Source organism: Notothenia rossii, assembly GCF_949606895.1.
Source record: "Notothenia rossii genome assembly, chromosome: 5".
In the NCBI taxonomy this organism is placed as follows: domain Eukaryota; kingdom Metazoa; phylum Chordata; class Actinopteri; order Perciformes; family Nototheniidae; genus Notothenia; species Notothenia rossii.
In genome coordinates, this window is record NC_136903.1 from 65005971 (window position 1) to 65022277 (window position 16307).

The 16307-nt window shown below is 39.5% G+C and overlaps 1 protein-coding gene across 1 annotated transcript in view; it reads left to right on the forward strand.

Annotated features, from left to right (window-relative positions):
• Positions 1-13799, forward strand: part of LOC307039999 (plexin-A2-like) — an 84318-nt gene extending 70519 nt beyond the window's left edge. The window contains exons 25-32 of the mRNA XM_079682494.1: positions 2133-2292; positions 3046-3149; positions 5363-5459; positions 6060-6259; positions 6770-6939; positions 7236-7448; positions 9695-9845; positions 11505-13799. Coding sequence (XP_079538620.1) covers positions 2133-2292; positions 3046-3149; positions 5363-5459; positions 6060-6259; positions 6770-6939; positions 7236-7448; positions 9695-9845; positions 11505-11600 — 1191 coding nt within the window. The 3' untranslated portion in view covers positions 11601-13799. The remainder of the gene's footprint in view (positions 1-2132; positions 2293-3045; positions 3150-5362; positions 5460-6059; positions 6260-6769; positions 6940-7235; positions 7449-9694; positions 9846-11504) is intronic.
• Positions 13800-16307: the final 2508 nt, after the last annotated feature.

The following is a 16307-nucleotide window of genomic DNA, read 5'->3' on the forward strand; positions in this document are numbered from 1 at the left end:
GAATCCTGAGGTCAAACTTAAAACCTTTTAAGACCTTTTTTAAGACCCTTTCCATACATTTTAAGACCTCATCGCCACTTTGAGTTTTAACCGGTTACATTGGCGACACACTTTACCTCACAGGGTTCATACACTTTTTCACCAATGATTCTCCATGACCTTTACCTCATTTTCCATGACCAAAAAACCTTACTCTTTCTCAGCGGTACCACTGAAAATGGTTTATTTGAACGTGGAACAGGAAAATAAGGTCTGCATATGAAACATGTTGTGCCTATCTAAAACAAATCCAATAGTAGGCTTACTAGCTTCTACAGGCAAAAGCAACTAAAATCTCTCACCAGCAAAATACCTCGACAGTTAAATGCCATTTTACGTTTCATTACTATAGGATACAGTATGTATTATCATTATAGTATTACTATTTTGGCGATTAGATAAAATATAAATTATATTTGATGCAACTTTAGTTACATTTCCATGACTTTTCCAAAAACTTTGGGAAAAATATTGTTTTCCATAACTTTTCCAGGGCCTGGAATTAGCATTTTGAATTTCCATGACTTTTCCAGGTTTTTAATGACCGTAAGAACCCTGTATATACAGTATTGATTGTCCTTCCTCCTCATCTTCCAACAATTTCGAAGTAAACTTGCATTTCCCCATAACGATAACGGCGTAGACGGAGCTTCGCGCTATCAAGCAGTGAGCGTGCAATGTCCTGTTCAGATGGCGTCAGATCCAACGGGATGCCATAAATAAACTACACAGAATCACAATACACACCTACGCAATGATTACATTCAGGCAGACTGTAGAATACAACCTCTTTGGACAATTTATATACTTATTGAAAACAAGCTACAAAATGTAATACCTTGGAAAATGCTGTTTAATACTTTGTAATAGCCTTAATTTTCGCTAAATTGATTTATCAACTTTTAATACTTTTTAAGACCCCGCGGAAACCCTGTAGAGGCAAAACAGGTTTTTTATCTGTAAATCAGCGTTTACTTAAAAAGAATCCTGAATAAACTACCCAGTACGAACACTTTTATAGCCCTTGTATTATTAGTGTAGGCCCCAAAGCTAAGCACATTAGTGGTACAGGTGATGTAACGTAATAGTAGCTATTCCCTGTCTAAATCTTATTGTATATATCTTTATGTAATTGTAATTTTGTTTCACACAACATCTGTGGACCCCCCAGTAATAATATTGTGACCCTCTTGGGGGTGCTGACCCCCAGGTTGAAAACCACTTATCTAGGATTTAAACTTTAGGTCAGTCTGTCTTCCCAAATAAGTGGAAAAGTAATTCAATTAAATAAAGATACATGCTTTTAAACAGCTAACAGGGTTTTATCTAAACCGGGTAACAGGGGCGCTGCGCCCTCTTACTTTCGGCGTGCATCCTCATACCAAAATGATGATGTCTGCAAAAACTGTAAAATAACTCGAAAAATATGAAAATTCTATCAAATAGACCGTCAGACAGCATAGACAGCTTTGTTTTTACCAAGCTCCAACGTGGCGTTGTTGTGTGCGTCCACGGCGCTATCTTGTATACGGGTGTCATGTTTTTGCGAGAATAGATATATCTTATATTCAAGATCAGCACCACAGTTTGCCCTCATATCATATTTTTCTAGAAAAACCCCTGTATAATATAATAAGGAATACTGAGTTTCCAAAGTTCGTCGCTGGTGTATGCTTTGCAATGAAGGGAAATGCAGTAGGGCCACCTGTATACACAACATGCCCCTACTTTATACTTTTCCATTAAAATCAAGCCGGCTGGGTTCCTCCAGTAGCCCGTCAGAATAAGTTCCCCCTCAGGCTTTAGCTCCACAGCAGAGGCAGCCAGCGACAGGATGACACCTTTCTGATATCCATGTCGGAGAGTCTGAGAGGCTGTGTCTCATTACTTGTGTAATGCCCCTGCTGTAGCGGCACAGCCACATCCTGGAGGTGTGAAATTACATTTCTGGCCTCGATCCTCTCCACCAGGACAGTTTGGTGAGGAGTATGTAATGAAAGGACATTCCTAGCAAGTAACACCTTTCCCTCTACCTTTTTCTCTTACCTTCCCTGCCCCCCCCCCCCCTCTTTCTCTCTATCCCGGATCCCCAGACGCTGAGCTGTGTGAACCCAGACAATGAGAACAGCCCCGAAATCCCTGTCAAGGTGCTCAACTGTGACACCATTACCCAGGTAAAAGAGAAGATCCTGGATGCGGTGTACAAGAACATGCCGTGCTCACAGCGACCACGGGCTGCAGACATGGATCTGGGTGAGGCTGCAATCCTACTGTTGAAGACTAATTATATAAAGCTAATTGTTTTATATAGTGAGAAATAGAACATAGACTGAAAATGTGCCATGGAACATGATATGTTGGAATGATGACAGGTGGGAAGAGTACGGCTTGTAGTGGGCTTGTCAGGGGAGTTATCACAGGTGCTTCACTGAAGACATTTGACATCAACAAAGGGCTCCAAATCAATTTCCGGAAGACAACTTCCTCCTACCTGTTTACAGCCCCAACCAGAGCAACACTCAACAACACTGATGTTAAACCTTACTGACAGCTCACCTACACTTAGGCTTACGCCCACAACATGTCATCTAATTCTGAATGACTTGGCACAAATCCAGCTGACACGCACCTTCAAAGGTAGTGTCTGATTCTGCTTTGGGTTTGTAGTTTACACTTTTAAAGGAGATCTTATAGGTGAGGGATTTGGAGAGGATCTGTTTCTTCCTTGTTGCTTTGGGTAACTTAAATCTCTGTGAAGACACTGTGTCATTTGTGTTTTGTTTGCAAAATCATAATCAAGAAAGAAATGCACGTTCAGCCGTCTTGCTACGGGTGACAGCTTGCTACATTTTAAGAACAAACTAACAGCACAAAAGTTCACCTGCAGCGCACAGGAACTTTGCAAGACAAACGATGGACATTAGAAAATCTGTCAGGCACTTAGGATACAAACATTTCCAAAATGACAAATGTCACACATTTACTATTGATTGCTTTTTCCTTCAGAGTGGCGGCAGGGCAGAACAGCGCGTGTGGTCCTGCAGGATGAGGACATCACCACCAAGATAGAGAGTGACTGGAAGAGACTCAACACACTCATGCACTACCAGGTCTGTCAATAATGTCAATACTCCACCATAAGAAAAGCATAATGAAGCTTGATGTGACTAGTGTGTGTTTTGATGAGCAATGCCAAAAAGTAAGCCCTAAACCAATGGCTGCTTTTTAAGTTTTTAATTTATTATTAAAGTAAGAATCTCCTTGATTAAAAGATCAATTATTTTGTCTACAGAATGTCAGAGAAGACTTAAAAATGTCTATTTGCATTTCTCACAGCCAAAGGGGATATACATAGATTTCTTCTGCTGTCCAAATAACGGTCCAGAATCCAAAGATTTTCAATTTCAAAATAAAAACAGTAAATCAGAACCACTTCACATTTATTATGTCATGTTATGTAATGTTGTATGTAAGGCTTGCTAGTTTGAGAAGTGACTCCTGATTTGAATGATGAATGATTTTCAAATGAAATTATGAAACATAGTTGCAGATGAATTTCTTTCAATTGACTTTTCGTTTCAGCTGTAGCTAATGATGAACTACAGAGCTCGTTCACTCTTACAAAGCCTTTTTTAAAAGCTGTGATTATCCAGTTGCTCAAGGGCATCACACTAGATATTGTTGATGAAGGACACAGCATTACTCATTCATATTCATATACCCTCCCCCGCCACCCCTGCCAACATTTTGTCAACCCCTTGGTCGCAGGCACGCTTAGTCAACCGAATATGCACTTGTGCTCCTGGGTCTCTCACAACATCTTTTTTTCTGCTCATAAATACGACTACACAGGTCACCAAACTCAGATGAGTCATCCTGCTCCGCTGTCAATCAAATGTCTGTCCTCACTATCAGCTTTTGGCCAAATGTAACACTCGCACACAGCAAGCATTTCAAGGCAGCATACTTTTGTTTAAACAAAGAGATAAATAAAGACAAAGGAGAACTGAATTTTTCGGCACAAAAAAGCATGTTTTTGACAAGAATCTCTATTATCTGTCAAGGAGAAAAACTATTTATCTCATTCATTCTTAACCATGGTGCCAGGTGTGGAAATATTTGTTATGTTGCTAAGCTGGATTTGTATTAGCAACATTTTACAGCTCATGCAGAACAGTAGTGTGAATTTAGCTCACGTGTCAGACAACCAAACCCAGCTACAGTATAAATATTTACCTGGGACTACAGAAATGACAAAATGTAGGACCGACACTTACACTGAGCCTCGGCTGAGCAATTTTACATTTTTAAATATAATTTTAGTTTTAATTAAAAGCATTCCACAGCCAGTGAAATCAATGCAAAATGATCCATACATATTTTATAATTAAATGAGCCCTATTGTGCTAATTTTCAGGTTCGTATTTGCATTTAGTGTCTCTACTGGGACATGTCTACATGCTTTAATGTTCAAAAAGCTCTTTATTTTTCTCATACTGCCTGTGCTGCAGCACCTCTTTTCACCCTCTGTCTGAAACCAGAGCCCATTCTGCTCTGATTGGTTAGCTGGACGGCTCTGTTGTGATTGGCCCTTCGCTTAGAGATTTCGAGAACCTTAGCCTCACGTACAGTGTGTTGGAGCCCTAGCCAATAGAAGCGCCACTGTTACATATTGATGTCATTATGTTACGGATGGAAGCAAGCGAGTCAAATGAAATTGTTTTAAGGCAGGGGGGGGGGAGTGTGTAGGAGAGAAACTCCCTCTGGAGGGAACTTTGGGATGTAACTCTCTGCAGACCATTAACATGCACAAACACCTATATATCACACTACATGAAAAGGAAACCCCAAAAAACGCATTGAAGGGCCCATTGAAGACAAAATCAAGACAACTGTGCCCTCTTAGTCAAGATGTAAAATACACACAAGTAAAGGCAATAAATATGTGGTAGACACAGTTTTGATTCCATTTTTTGTTTAAGTCTGAAGTATAGTTAAGTGTTCTGGCTTTAAGTTTAAGCTAAGTACATTCTACAGTACGCCTTTGTAATATGAATAGGTTTAGTCCTACACTGTAGTTAAAGCTGATCAATACTATACTTTCTGTATAGTGTGATGATAATGGAGCATATATACAACTTTTGTGAAAGAATGTGTGAATTTACCTTAAGGACATTATGTATAGTCCAATTATATGTCTAGTGATTCAACTGCAGATGGACTATTCAAAAGCTTTTGAATTTAAGCTGCCATTGCTCTTGACCTACAGCTGCATTCCACTTATTCATAAAAATAATAGCCATGCCTAACCTTTGTCTTCAAGGTGTCGGAGCGCTGCGTGGTGGCCTTGGTGCCCAAACAGATGTCTTCTTTCAATATTCCTTGCTCAGCCAGCTTCCCACGCAGCATCAGTAGATACGGTCAGTGCTGTTTCAAAAAACAAAACAAATACTTCATATTCATTCAGCTCACAGCAGTGTTGCTCCATCTGTTGCTGTCACTCATCAGTCTGTAGTAACGCACATTAGCAGATACTGTTTTACAGCACATTAAACAGAAAGAAGTGCTATTTTCAAACTTATTCATCCAGTCTTATCACTTTAGATCTATACAAACTACTGATCTACAATCAGAGAGACACATTTAAAGATACAACCAACACTTGTCTTTCATATGAGGTTTCAAATGTTTTCAAAAAAACATGATGACAACAAGAGCAGAAAGCACAAAGTGACAGAAAGTAAGGATCAGAGCCAGGATAGAAAACATGTCTTTAGTGAATGAGTGCATCATTACTATGACAACCAATGAAAGAATGGCAGCAAATGAATACACAGTCTGAACAAACAGACCCAACATGTTCACTTGCAGATCACAAAGAGACAATGCGCCTTATATTCAGATCTGAAAGACAAATGTGCCTTTTGTTCTGTTATCAAACGAGATGTATTCTCTCTACAAACTACACCTAGAGCATTTTAGAATATCTTTTTCTGATTATCTGACATTTGACCATCTAGGTGTGGACGTTTCCTTCCGCTCCACGCCCACCAGCCCTGACAGCCCCCACTCCCGTGTGCCCATGCTGACCCCTGACATGGAGAGCGGGGTCAAGGTTTGGCACTTAGTCAAGAACCACGACCACGGGGACCAGAAAGAGGGCGAACGCGGCAGCAAGATGGTGTCTGAGATCTACCTGACGAGGCTACTAGCTACAAAGGTACACTATGGCTAGTTTGTTAGCCGACTAATGTTGGAAGTTAATGCAGCTATTCCTATATCAACAAAGGATAAGATGACTATGGGTATTGTAATAGGTGTCGCTCACAGTTATGAATCCACAGAAATTCATCACCACACACTAATCTTTGATAAACCCTCTGTACGCTACCTGTAATATCTCAGTTAATGTTTTCTTTCGGATTTAATTGTTTCCATCTGACAGGTCGCTAACATGATGTTGGCAGTTCTGATTGAATTCCTCGTTTACGTCTCACAACTTAATACCTTTCGCAAAGTGCTTTCAGTTCATTAAAGTGAATTAACATTTTGATTGCCTTAAAGTATGTGGCAATGGTTGGCGGCACAATGACTTGACCAACAGTCTTGAGTCTGAAGTGAAAATCACAATTTCCCACAACAGTCCAAAACCCAAAGATAGGAAAATATTTCATTTACAAAAGATATAAGTGCGGCACTAGGTCTCAACTCTATGTTCTGTTTTCTTTAGGGCACCCTGCAGAAGTTTGTGGACGACCTGTTTGAGACCCTGTTCAGCACTGTGTGTCGGGGCACCGCCCTGCCGCTCGCAATCAAATATATGTTTGACTTCCTGGACGAGCAGGCCGACAAGCACGGCATCCACGACACGGACGTCCGTCACACCTGGAAGAGCAACTGGTGAGAGGGAACCTTACTTAACTTCCACTGTAGAGACATCACACTTGCTGGCAATATTTTCTATAGAACTTTTAATAAAAACAGGCAAAGCTCGGGGCCAAGTGAACAATTATTCAACCCTTAATGCCAAAGTGCCACCTTATCTTATTCTATTTCTATGCTGCTCTTTGAAGAACTACCAACTTTTGTTCTATTGCACAAACTGTAACTTTATAAAGGTCACAATTAAAAAGACGAAGACTAAAATCTTCCCGTCTCTTACTCCTTTGTACACTCTACTCTTTTATTTCCCACAGCTTGCCCCTGCGCTTCTGGGTTAACGTGATCAAGAATCCCCAGTTTGTGTTTGACATCCATAAGAGCAGCATCACGGACGCCTGTCTGTCGGTGGTGGCCCAGACCTTCATGGACTCATGCTCTACTTCTGAGCACCGTCTGGGCAAAGACTCACCCTCCACCAAACTGCTCTACGCCAAGGACATACCGCATTACAAGAGCTGGGTAGAAAGGTGTGTATGTGTGTTTGCGCCCATGCAAAATCGAATGCCATTCTCAAGGATATAAAAGATTAGTGAAATCCCCACTGAGAAGTGATTGCTTGTCCTCAAGTCTCAACAGGGTCAGTTCCGAATCAGGGCCTATATTTGCATAGGATAAGGTTTGTTTTGTTTAAGGTTGTTGTTAGTGTCAGGTTGAGACGTTATTTTAGGAGACAGAAGAGGCTTGTAATTCGAGAGCCTCAGGACTCTTGACGAGATGATAATGATAGTTGTCTCTGTCATAACCTTGTCACTATGAGAGGTTGTGTCACTATTACGATGTTCTGTGTGTGGTTTGATAGTGCCTAAATACTTGTATTGTATTTGTACTACGCCAAACATTGGTTGCTATTTATGTTCTTTTTTTGACAAACCATACCAGGTTTTGTCAAAACCGGTGGAGTAATCCATTTGTCGTCACTTTTTTATCATTTACCAAGTTTACATAATTACACAGTCATACGCAGGGCTGGGAGGTTTACTTTAAAAAAAGGCATTCCGGAACAATTATTAGTTATATGTAAAATAAAGGTAAATCAGCAACCTAATGCCTTGTGTCACGATTTAAAAGTAATGTAACCTGATTCCTGTGTCACTTTTGGTGTACCTCAATATCAAATGCAATGCCCATAAATGAGATAAAAGAGATATAAATAAGATAGCTTTTTATAAAGGTGTCTTATGTAAGACAAAAGAAAAATGTAACCGTAGAAAAAAAGAAACCAAGATATCTTTTTATCAACAATGTGTCATCTTAAAGTATATGCTAGGCCTACAGTAGAGATGCATATCGTTGACTTTTTTACGATACAGATACCACTGACCGATACTCGACCGATACATATCGTGATACTTTCATGTTGCATAAGGGAAACATGTATTGAATAACACCGCCCATGAAGCGCTTTATGATATAGTTAACATGTCAAATGAATATTAAAATTAATTATGGGACTTCAACCTTTTAGTACTGAACAAACAATGAAAAACACGTTTGACAACACGGGCTTGAAGACTGTACATTCCTGTACTCTGATTTTATGTGACAGTAGAAAATGTTTTGAGAGATTGGATGTGTTGCCGCCTTTCCCAGAAATAAACTTCTTGCAGTGGATACAGACCCCACCATTCAGACTGGCTGTCATATGCAGCCACACTTTAGATTTTCGTGCAGACATTGAGCTAATGAAAAAACGAAAGCTAACCGAAAGGCTCAGACGTTTGGGAGGAAGGTGAAGGGCGTTGCTTGGCAATCTAGCCAATCACCGAAGCCATTGCAAGACGCGCGATCTGATTGGCTGGCGGTTTGGGTGCGAGTTTAAGGATATTACGCCTCACTTTATAAAAAATAAAAAATATCGAAAGAGTATCGAAAACCGGATCTGATTTCTGTACGGTATACCGTAGCCGCCAGTAACCGGTATTTCGGTAATACAGGGAACCGGTATGCACCCCTAGCCTACAGAGTAGTTTCAGTAGTAGTCAGAAGCTGTTTTAGTTCAATATATTATTAAAAGCAATCAAAGTTTGTATGTTGAATAAATAAGGTGTAAAGCTATTGCATTAAAAGATCAAAAGGAAAATTAAGAAAAATGGAAGATAACCAAAAGGAAAATGCAGATAGTACAACTTAACAATATATTGATCTTGATGTTATTGTAACACTGTAAGTCTGCTATAAATTCCCATTTTCAAAAAATGTACCAGTAATCTCATTAAGATTTTTCTTTTAATCTTTTTTACGTTATCCTGTAACATGTAATCCATTACTCTCTGGTCTAAAGCCTGCTCATACAGGGCAACGGAGTCATGTCCTTAGTTGATGCAAGTAAGACTTGGATTGGTTCATCAGATCTCCCTGCAATGCATTAGTATAAAAATGGAATTGCATAAAGCTATTATTGCAAATGGTGGCACAATTAATGATGCAGCTCTAATAGGGTTGGAAGTAACAGACTGAATGTGTAATCAAGTGAAAGCTTTCGTAAGTTAAGTCATATGTGTGTTTGTTTAGCAAAACAGAGTTCTGGTGTGGTTTGAAGTCACTGTGACTGAATGACTGAACCTATGAGTGATGCCTTTCCTTATTCCTGCCAAAATGCCTGCCTTTAGATATTCTTTGAGCTCACACAACAGTAGACTGAAACTAGGTGAGCAGAAAAGCTTTTATATGCATGCCCTTGACTCTGACTGTGTGTGTGTGTCTCTCCTCTCAGGTACTACGCTGACATCAACCGCCTGCCTGCCATCAGTGATCAGGATATGAATGCCTATCTGGCTGAACAGGCCCGCCTTCACTCCAGTGAGTTCAACATGCTCAGTGCCCTCCATGAGATCTACACTTACGTCAGCAAGTACAGCCAAGAGGTGAGGCCCAGTCAACACTCTTTAACATGGGAATGTGCTGGAGGGGTCCTGATGGTGTGGTTAGCCGACTGAAGTTGGAATATTTGTATGTTAAAGCAGCTATTCTTATAGTGGCAAATAATAAGATGACTATGGGTGTTTTAAAAGACAGTTATCATGAGACTCTGAACATTGTAAGAGAATGATCATGAATTAGACGGATTCAAAAATATTTAAAAACTAGTTGACATTAAAAAATAACAAGAAATGTTTAATATAAATATACAATATCTAATAACTAAGTACAGTGAAAATGTGACAAAAGATAGTTTATAAGAGTTTAATTGGAGGGCTGTGCAGATTTAAAAATAGGTAGTGTTGTACAGAAATAAGCTAAATATCCAAAGTGATAAACAGTGCTCATAGTATCAAAAGAACAAGATATTGTTCTGATTATGTATGGTGAGTTTATTGTGTCAATCTGCCAGGTCGTTATCACGGGGTGTTTCTCAATGTCGAGGACGCTTGCTTGGTAGCACATGTCTTCCGAGCGTCTTGCTTCAGAAGCGAGGCAAGAATACTTCATAGCCTCGGAAAATGAAGAATGGAACAGGCAAGCAAGTGTGCAGGTGTGCGTCATATGAGAGGCCCCGGCTTACATTTTCCACCACAGATTTGGGGAAATTGGTCCGTGCGCAAAGCATTGTGGGGATTTTAAGACCTCGGAGTCTACACATGTGTAGCCTCGAAATGTATCCAAACGAAGTACGCCGGGCTCTGTAGAATTCCAAGTATGCTGGACATTGGAGCAGTACTTCGGCGGCACTCGATGACGTAGTATGCTTGAAATAGTGGCTCTGGAGCAGCTTTCCTCGAGATTGAGAAACACCCTTGGTGTTCTCAGGTCCTTGTTTTCGCAATATGCTTTCAATTCATTACAAGCGATAGAATTACTAACAAATAATTGCTAACAAAGCACTAATATACTAATAAAGGACTGGCTTATTTAAAGCCAGTTGAGTAGCACTTGAAATGTTTTGGCTCTATGAAACCTGATGTACTTATATGATTCTGTTTCCCTCAAGTTTGTATCTTGTTGGTCGAATGCACTTATTGTAAGTCGCTTTGGATAAAAGCGTCAGCTAAATGCAATGTAATGTAATGTAATGTAATTACAGTTCATTGATAAACATTTAAATTGCCCTAAAATGTTTGGCAATGTGTGGCAACATGATGACTCGATCTATTCTTGTTCAAAGTCTTGGCCTATAAAATGTCTGAAAGAGTGAAAATCACAATTTCCCACAGTCCAAGGTGGCATCTTCAAATGTCATGTTCTGTCAGTTGAAAGCCCAAAACTCTAAGATATGAGGATATTTCATCTACAAAGATATAACCTGGAAAAGCAGCTACTGGATGCATTTGAGCAGCTGGAACCGGTGAATGATGGTTTTACACTTATGCACCAACTTCTGATCAATCAAATGATAAATTCAAATTGACAATATATTAGGAACTAGCAATCAAGTGCAGCCACATGTACAATACTATTAAGTGTGGAAGTTGTTGGTGTTGTAAATCAGTTTTTTCTGTATTTGCATATTTGTATGATTCCTATTTCTGAACAATAAGCCTCAGTTTCATAGTTTGTGCTCTTGTGTGTGTTTTTGTGTGTTTTAGATTATTGAGGCACTGGAGCAGGATGAACAGGCCCGGAAGCAGAAGCTGGCATACAAACTGGAGCAGATCATCGCAGCCATGTCTATAGAGAGCTGAGACACCTCCATACAGACAGACACACAAACACTACAACACATACTTTAACAGATGAGTATTAAACCCATCAGCAACACATGTGGTACTCTCATGCACACGTGAACACACACATACAATCACACCTAAGCACCTATACACACACACACTCAAATCATGATGTACACTGTCATTGCAGACTCAATGGACCTACTGTATAAACAAACGAAAGAGATTAATACACGCATACAAATGTACATACACACTCCGCAGCACACAGATCGTCCCAAAGCACGACTTTTGAATCCCATGTCATCGTTTTTTCAGAAGAAACTCCAGCAGGCAAACACCCAACTTCTAAAACGCTCCTAGAGGAGAGACACAAAGACGATTTGGGCCATCACGGTTGCTGAATTCGCAGCCAATTCTTTTCCGCTGGGTAATGGTTGTCTTTGTAGTCGGTGCTTATACTAAATATGTGTGTGTGGCATGGCTGGAGCTCTGAAGAGAACAGCACTTAATAAAAGAATGACTCAACTTGAAAAGTCACTGGAGGAGCGCAACAAAGACAGGAGCCAATTTAATGGGATGGCACGTTTCAAAATACTTTTTATATGTCAAAGATGAAGGACTCGTGTTCGCAGTACATATCACGGACTTGGACTGACATCGCTGTTTGGAGCAGAGATGTGTGTAACTTTGTGTTGCTAAGCCTTTCCCTATTGCCTTTTAAAGGCTTACTAAAGAGAAAACTAAAGACTTTGATGCCATTACTTTTCATTTCCACACTTGAAGATCCCTGTCCTTGTTTTAAATGAAGATTTAGTGAATCGCAACTCCGCCAGGGATTGAACAGTACACAATTTGGCATTGAAAAAGGTGAGGGTCCGGCTCTACAGCACTGCAAACCTTCAAATATGAAATATATGTAGATATATTTCCGGACCAAATCCCGGGGTTTTTGTGCCAAATATAATATGTCTCATGTTTCATTCATGTTAAATGCTCCTGTAGAATTTATTAATAATACATGTCATTGTACGGAAAAGATCCCATTTAAGATAGGACATTTTGTACAGTGATGATCTATAGACCACCAATTCAGCCGTTCAAAGATAAGTGGAGACCAAATTGAACTGTAGCAGAAAGCATGATTAATGATGCTTTAAGTCTGATCAAGAAACAGATTAGCCAAGCCCTGGCCAACAGCGCCCCCCTCCCCCTCCCCTGTCTCATCAGTCATTGTTTACATTAAGCGCGATACTTGAAATTCACAAAGTGTACGAGATATTAAGAACACCTGCTGCTCCTGTGAAGTAATCCGATCAGATTAAGTTTGATGAAGGCTTTGATGCCTTATTGATCCTCCCAAAAAAATGTATTTTGAACATAACCTGGAAATCAAATGTAAGAAACTAGCTGGGAGGACTTTTTTCCCTGGAGATATTTAAGCTGTGGGTGCCCCAAAAGAGAGTGTAGCGGTATAAAGTAGGTGATTTTAATATTTTGTCCACAGAGTGGATATATGATTATTGATACATGTATTTGGATCAGCATATGGTCCTGTTGCTTCACAGCTCTTAACATCCTTCCATCTTTCAGCATAAAGTTCACGTGTTTTTATTTTGCTTCCATATGTACATTTGACCTAATTGCTTGCTGTGTCTTTGCTGCTGTATTTATAGAGTGCCATATCTTAAACTCCAAACGATTATCATGATGAAAAATCCAGTCTGAGGCATCGCGGTCATTCAGGTTTTTAGTTTTGATTGTTTGTATTTCACCCATTGCAATGCTGAAATATGAACTTATTTCTGTGCTGTAGGCTGTTTCATCGCTCAATGTAAAAGTCACATGGACTATCTATCAGTGTCTTTCCGGAGCGCTGCTCCTTTTACCATTTCAGTATCAGTGGGGTTAATGTGCTCCCCACAGGACCTTTATTCATGCTAATCTAGAAGAGCAAGATACAATTATATAAATAATAAATACATTTCCTGTTAAGTGTTGAAATATGGCAGAACTCATCTGTTTCATGTGTGGTTTGATGATGATAATTTATAAATGTGTTGTGCAATACACTGTCAGACATTTAAACTGTAATGTTTTTTAAACTATATATTGTTGTAAAAATATTGTACATAAAAAAACACTCCTATTTTGCAAGCAAAAGATTCACTTTGTACTGTTGTTATACATTAAATGCGCAGCTGATGAAAAGGGTTTTCGCCTGGTTTCTTTTCAGGTGATACGGAATTCGGAATAAAGCCCTTGTTGAATAAACTGTAAAGCTTTTTGACCTTATAATACTACATTATACTAATACAATGAATGAATACAATGTCCTTGGCGTAGAGCAGTTTGGTGGTGAGATGATTGTCCAAAGCATCTTAAAGGAATACTATTCAGGAATACTGACTTTCTATGTTGTTTACTTCAGAGACAAAGGTCTGCTGTTGAGAAATGACGTCAGTTCCGAGCCAATATGAACTCTGACACACATGACTAGATAATCTATTCTTATTACGTTAGTGGACCACTAGCATGCTAATTTGACAGTTAAGCTATTATTGGCTTTCCTTGAAAGGGTTTTTCTTCAACATTAACATAATTGTTGGACACATACACAAACGGCATTAGCCATCCTCTGACATCACCACCCGCACGCTTTAATCCAGCTTTGTATCAATGAATTGCTGCAGGTCTCCCTTGAAAAAGAGATCGTTGATCTCAATGGGATTTTCACCTGGTTAAATAAAGGCTACAAATGAGGAATCCATTCCCTAAGAAAATAGTAACCAACTGATGCTCCAACATTATTCATCATAAAACAGTAAAGTTGTGAGTTTTTTTTAAATAACTGACAGAATATTTGTGGTGCTTTGGTATGTTTTGGTGCTCAAAATGTAATATTTGAACAAATTACCCACACATTTGGGGACATTATAGTTCGTAATATAGTAATTTAATATAAAGTGTGATTTGAAAAGATTGTATTTGTTATTGTGCTTTCTTTGCTTTCACCGGCCAAGGGACTACAGATATGATTTAGCTTAAAACCAACATTTGATACGGTCCAACAAAAATTGTGACAATTATGTTTAGAAGTGTCCACGACCCCTTCTAATTTAATACATATATAAGAAACAATGTATTTTTATAGAAAATTTCACACACTTTTCATTTGGCAGAAATTGGGCGATGTGCTACCAGGTTGGAATAACAGGTATTGTACACAACATGTACCAATTGAACAGTCAATTCATACCTTGTTTGTAATAAATTAAAGATAGTGGTTTAATTAATTCCGGGAGTAACATTGTTTGCGGGAAATGTTTTTTGCAATCATACAAAGGAAAGCTGGTGTTTACAAATGCAGGAAAGGGTATATTTGAACATGCCTAGTCTGGCCAGAGTAGCACATTTGATATCAAAGAAGAGTTGAGCTTGTGAAACAACAAAGAAATATCCTGAAGGACATAAGCTTCCCTTTGAATTGTATGAAAGACAACAGCATGTGATGAGCAGCCCATGGATTGAAGACCGGTTTACACTGGCGTCATACTGTGACAGTATTTGGTGTGGCATGTGAGCAGCATATAGGGGCTCATGAGCACTTGCCATAAGGAGCGCAGGATTTATTATTCATGTTTAACCCTCGGGGCTGTGGGCAAGCAGAGCAGAGGGGGGAGGAGGGGGAGGACTGCATCTCTCCCAACATCCAACCCAAGCTTTACCTGTCAGATCCACGTGGGGGTGGTATCAATGTATCGGAGGGTCCTCTGTACACCTGCCAGGCTATAACCCCTCGTCTTTCCTCTATTCTCTCTTTGCTTGTCAGAGTGCCAATCAGCAGCCAGACATTCCCCCTCACTTGCTTCACACACGCAGAGGAGGATCATTAGGACTCAAACCTCCTCTTCTGACAGCGGAGCGAGCCACGGGATATCGTCTTGATGGACACCGTGGTTGGATGGTGCCTCACAGGTTTATGGAGCTACTACAGCCATTAGAAAGCCATTATTCTCCTATCAACCCCTGACAGGTGTCACAATATCTCAATCATGCCTTCGCCAATGATTGATTTTACTACATTGTAACGTACAGTAAAATAACAGCTCAACACACTTTTCTCATTTCTGTGAGATCGCTTGTAGAACTCATCCTCAGCTTCTCCTGCTGCCCAGGATATTTCATTCAGTGGAAAATTGACCTTACACAAAGACTGCAGATCTTGAAGAATAATTCAAACTGCGGCTCTTACTGTGGAGTGAATACTGAATGGAAAAAAGGCCTTGGATTTTCTATACACCTTCAAAAATCCAACAGAGGCGCCTTTCAATTTCCTTCCGCTTCAGCGAGTGGTTAAAGGAATATATGTAAATAGAAAAGGGATGGACACAATAACAGGAATGCTCACGATATGTCTGTCACAAGGTGAGTGTTTAACAAGAAAATTAACTATTAGTCAACTATTACTTGTTTAAGATTTCAGTTTCACAATTTCACAATCATTTGTAAGCCAAATTCTAAGTATTCCCTGATTTCATACCCTACATTTTAGGACTCTATCCTTTCCTTTGTTATATATATATCCGTAAATGTAATGTATGTGGGTTTAAGACTGGATTAGGGTGGCCGTCAAGTGCAAACACGCTAGGAAAAAAAAGTCCAATTGTGAGAATCCTGCTGCACTTTCAAAACAGATTTGCAAATAAAAAAACACTACTT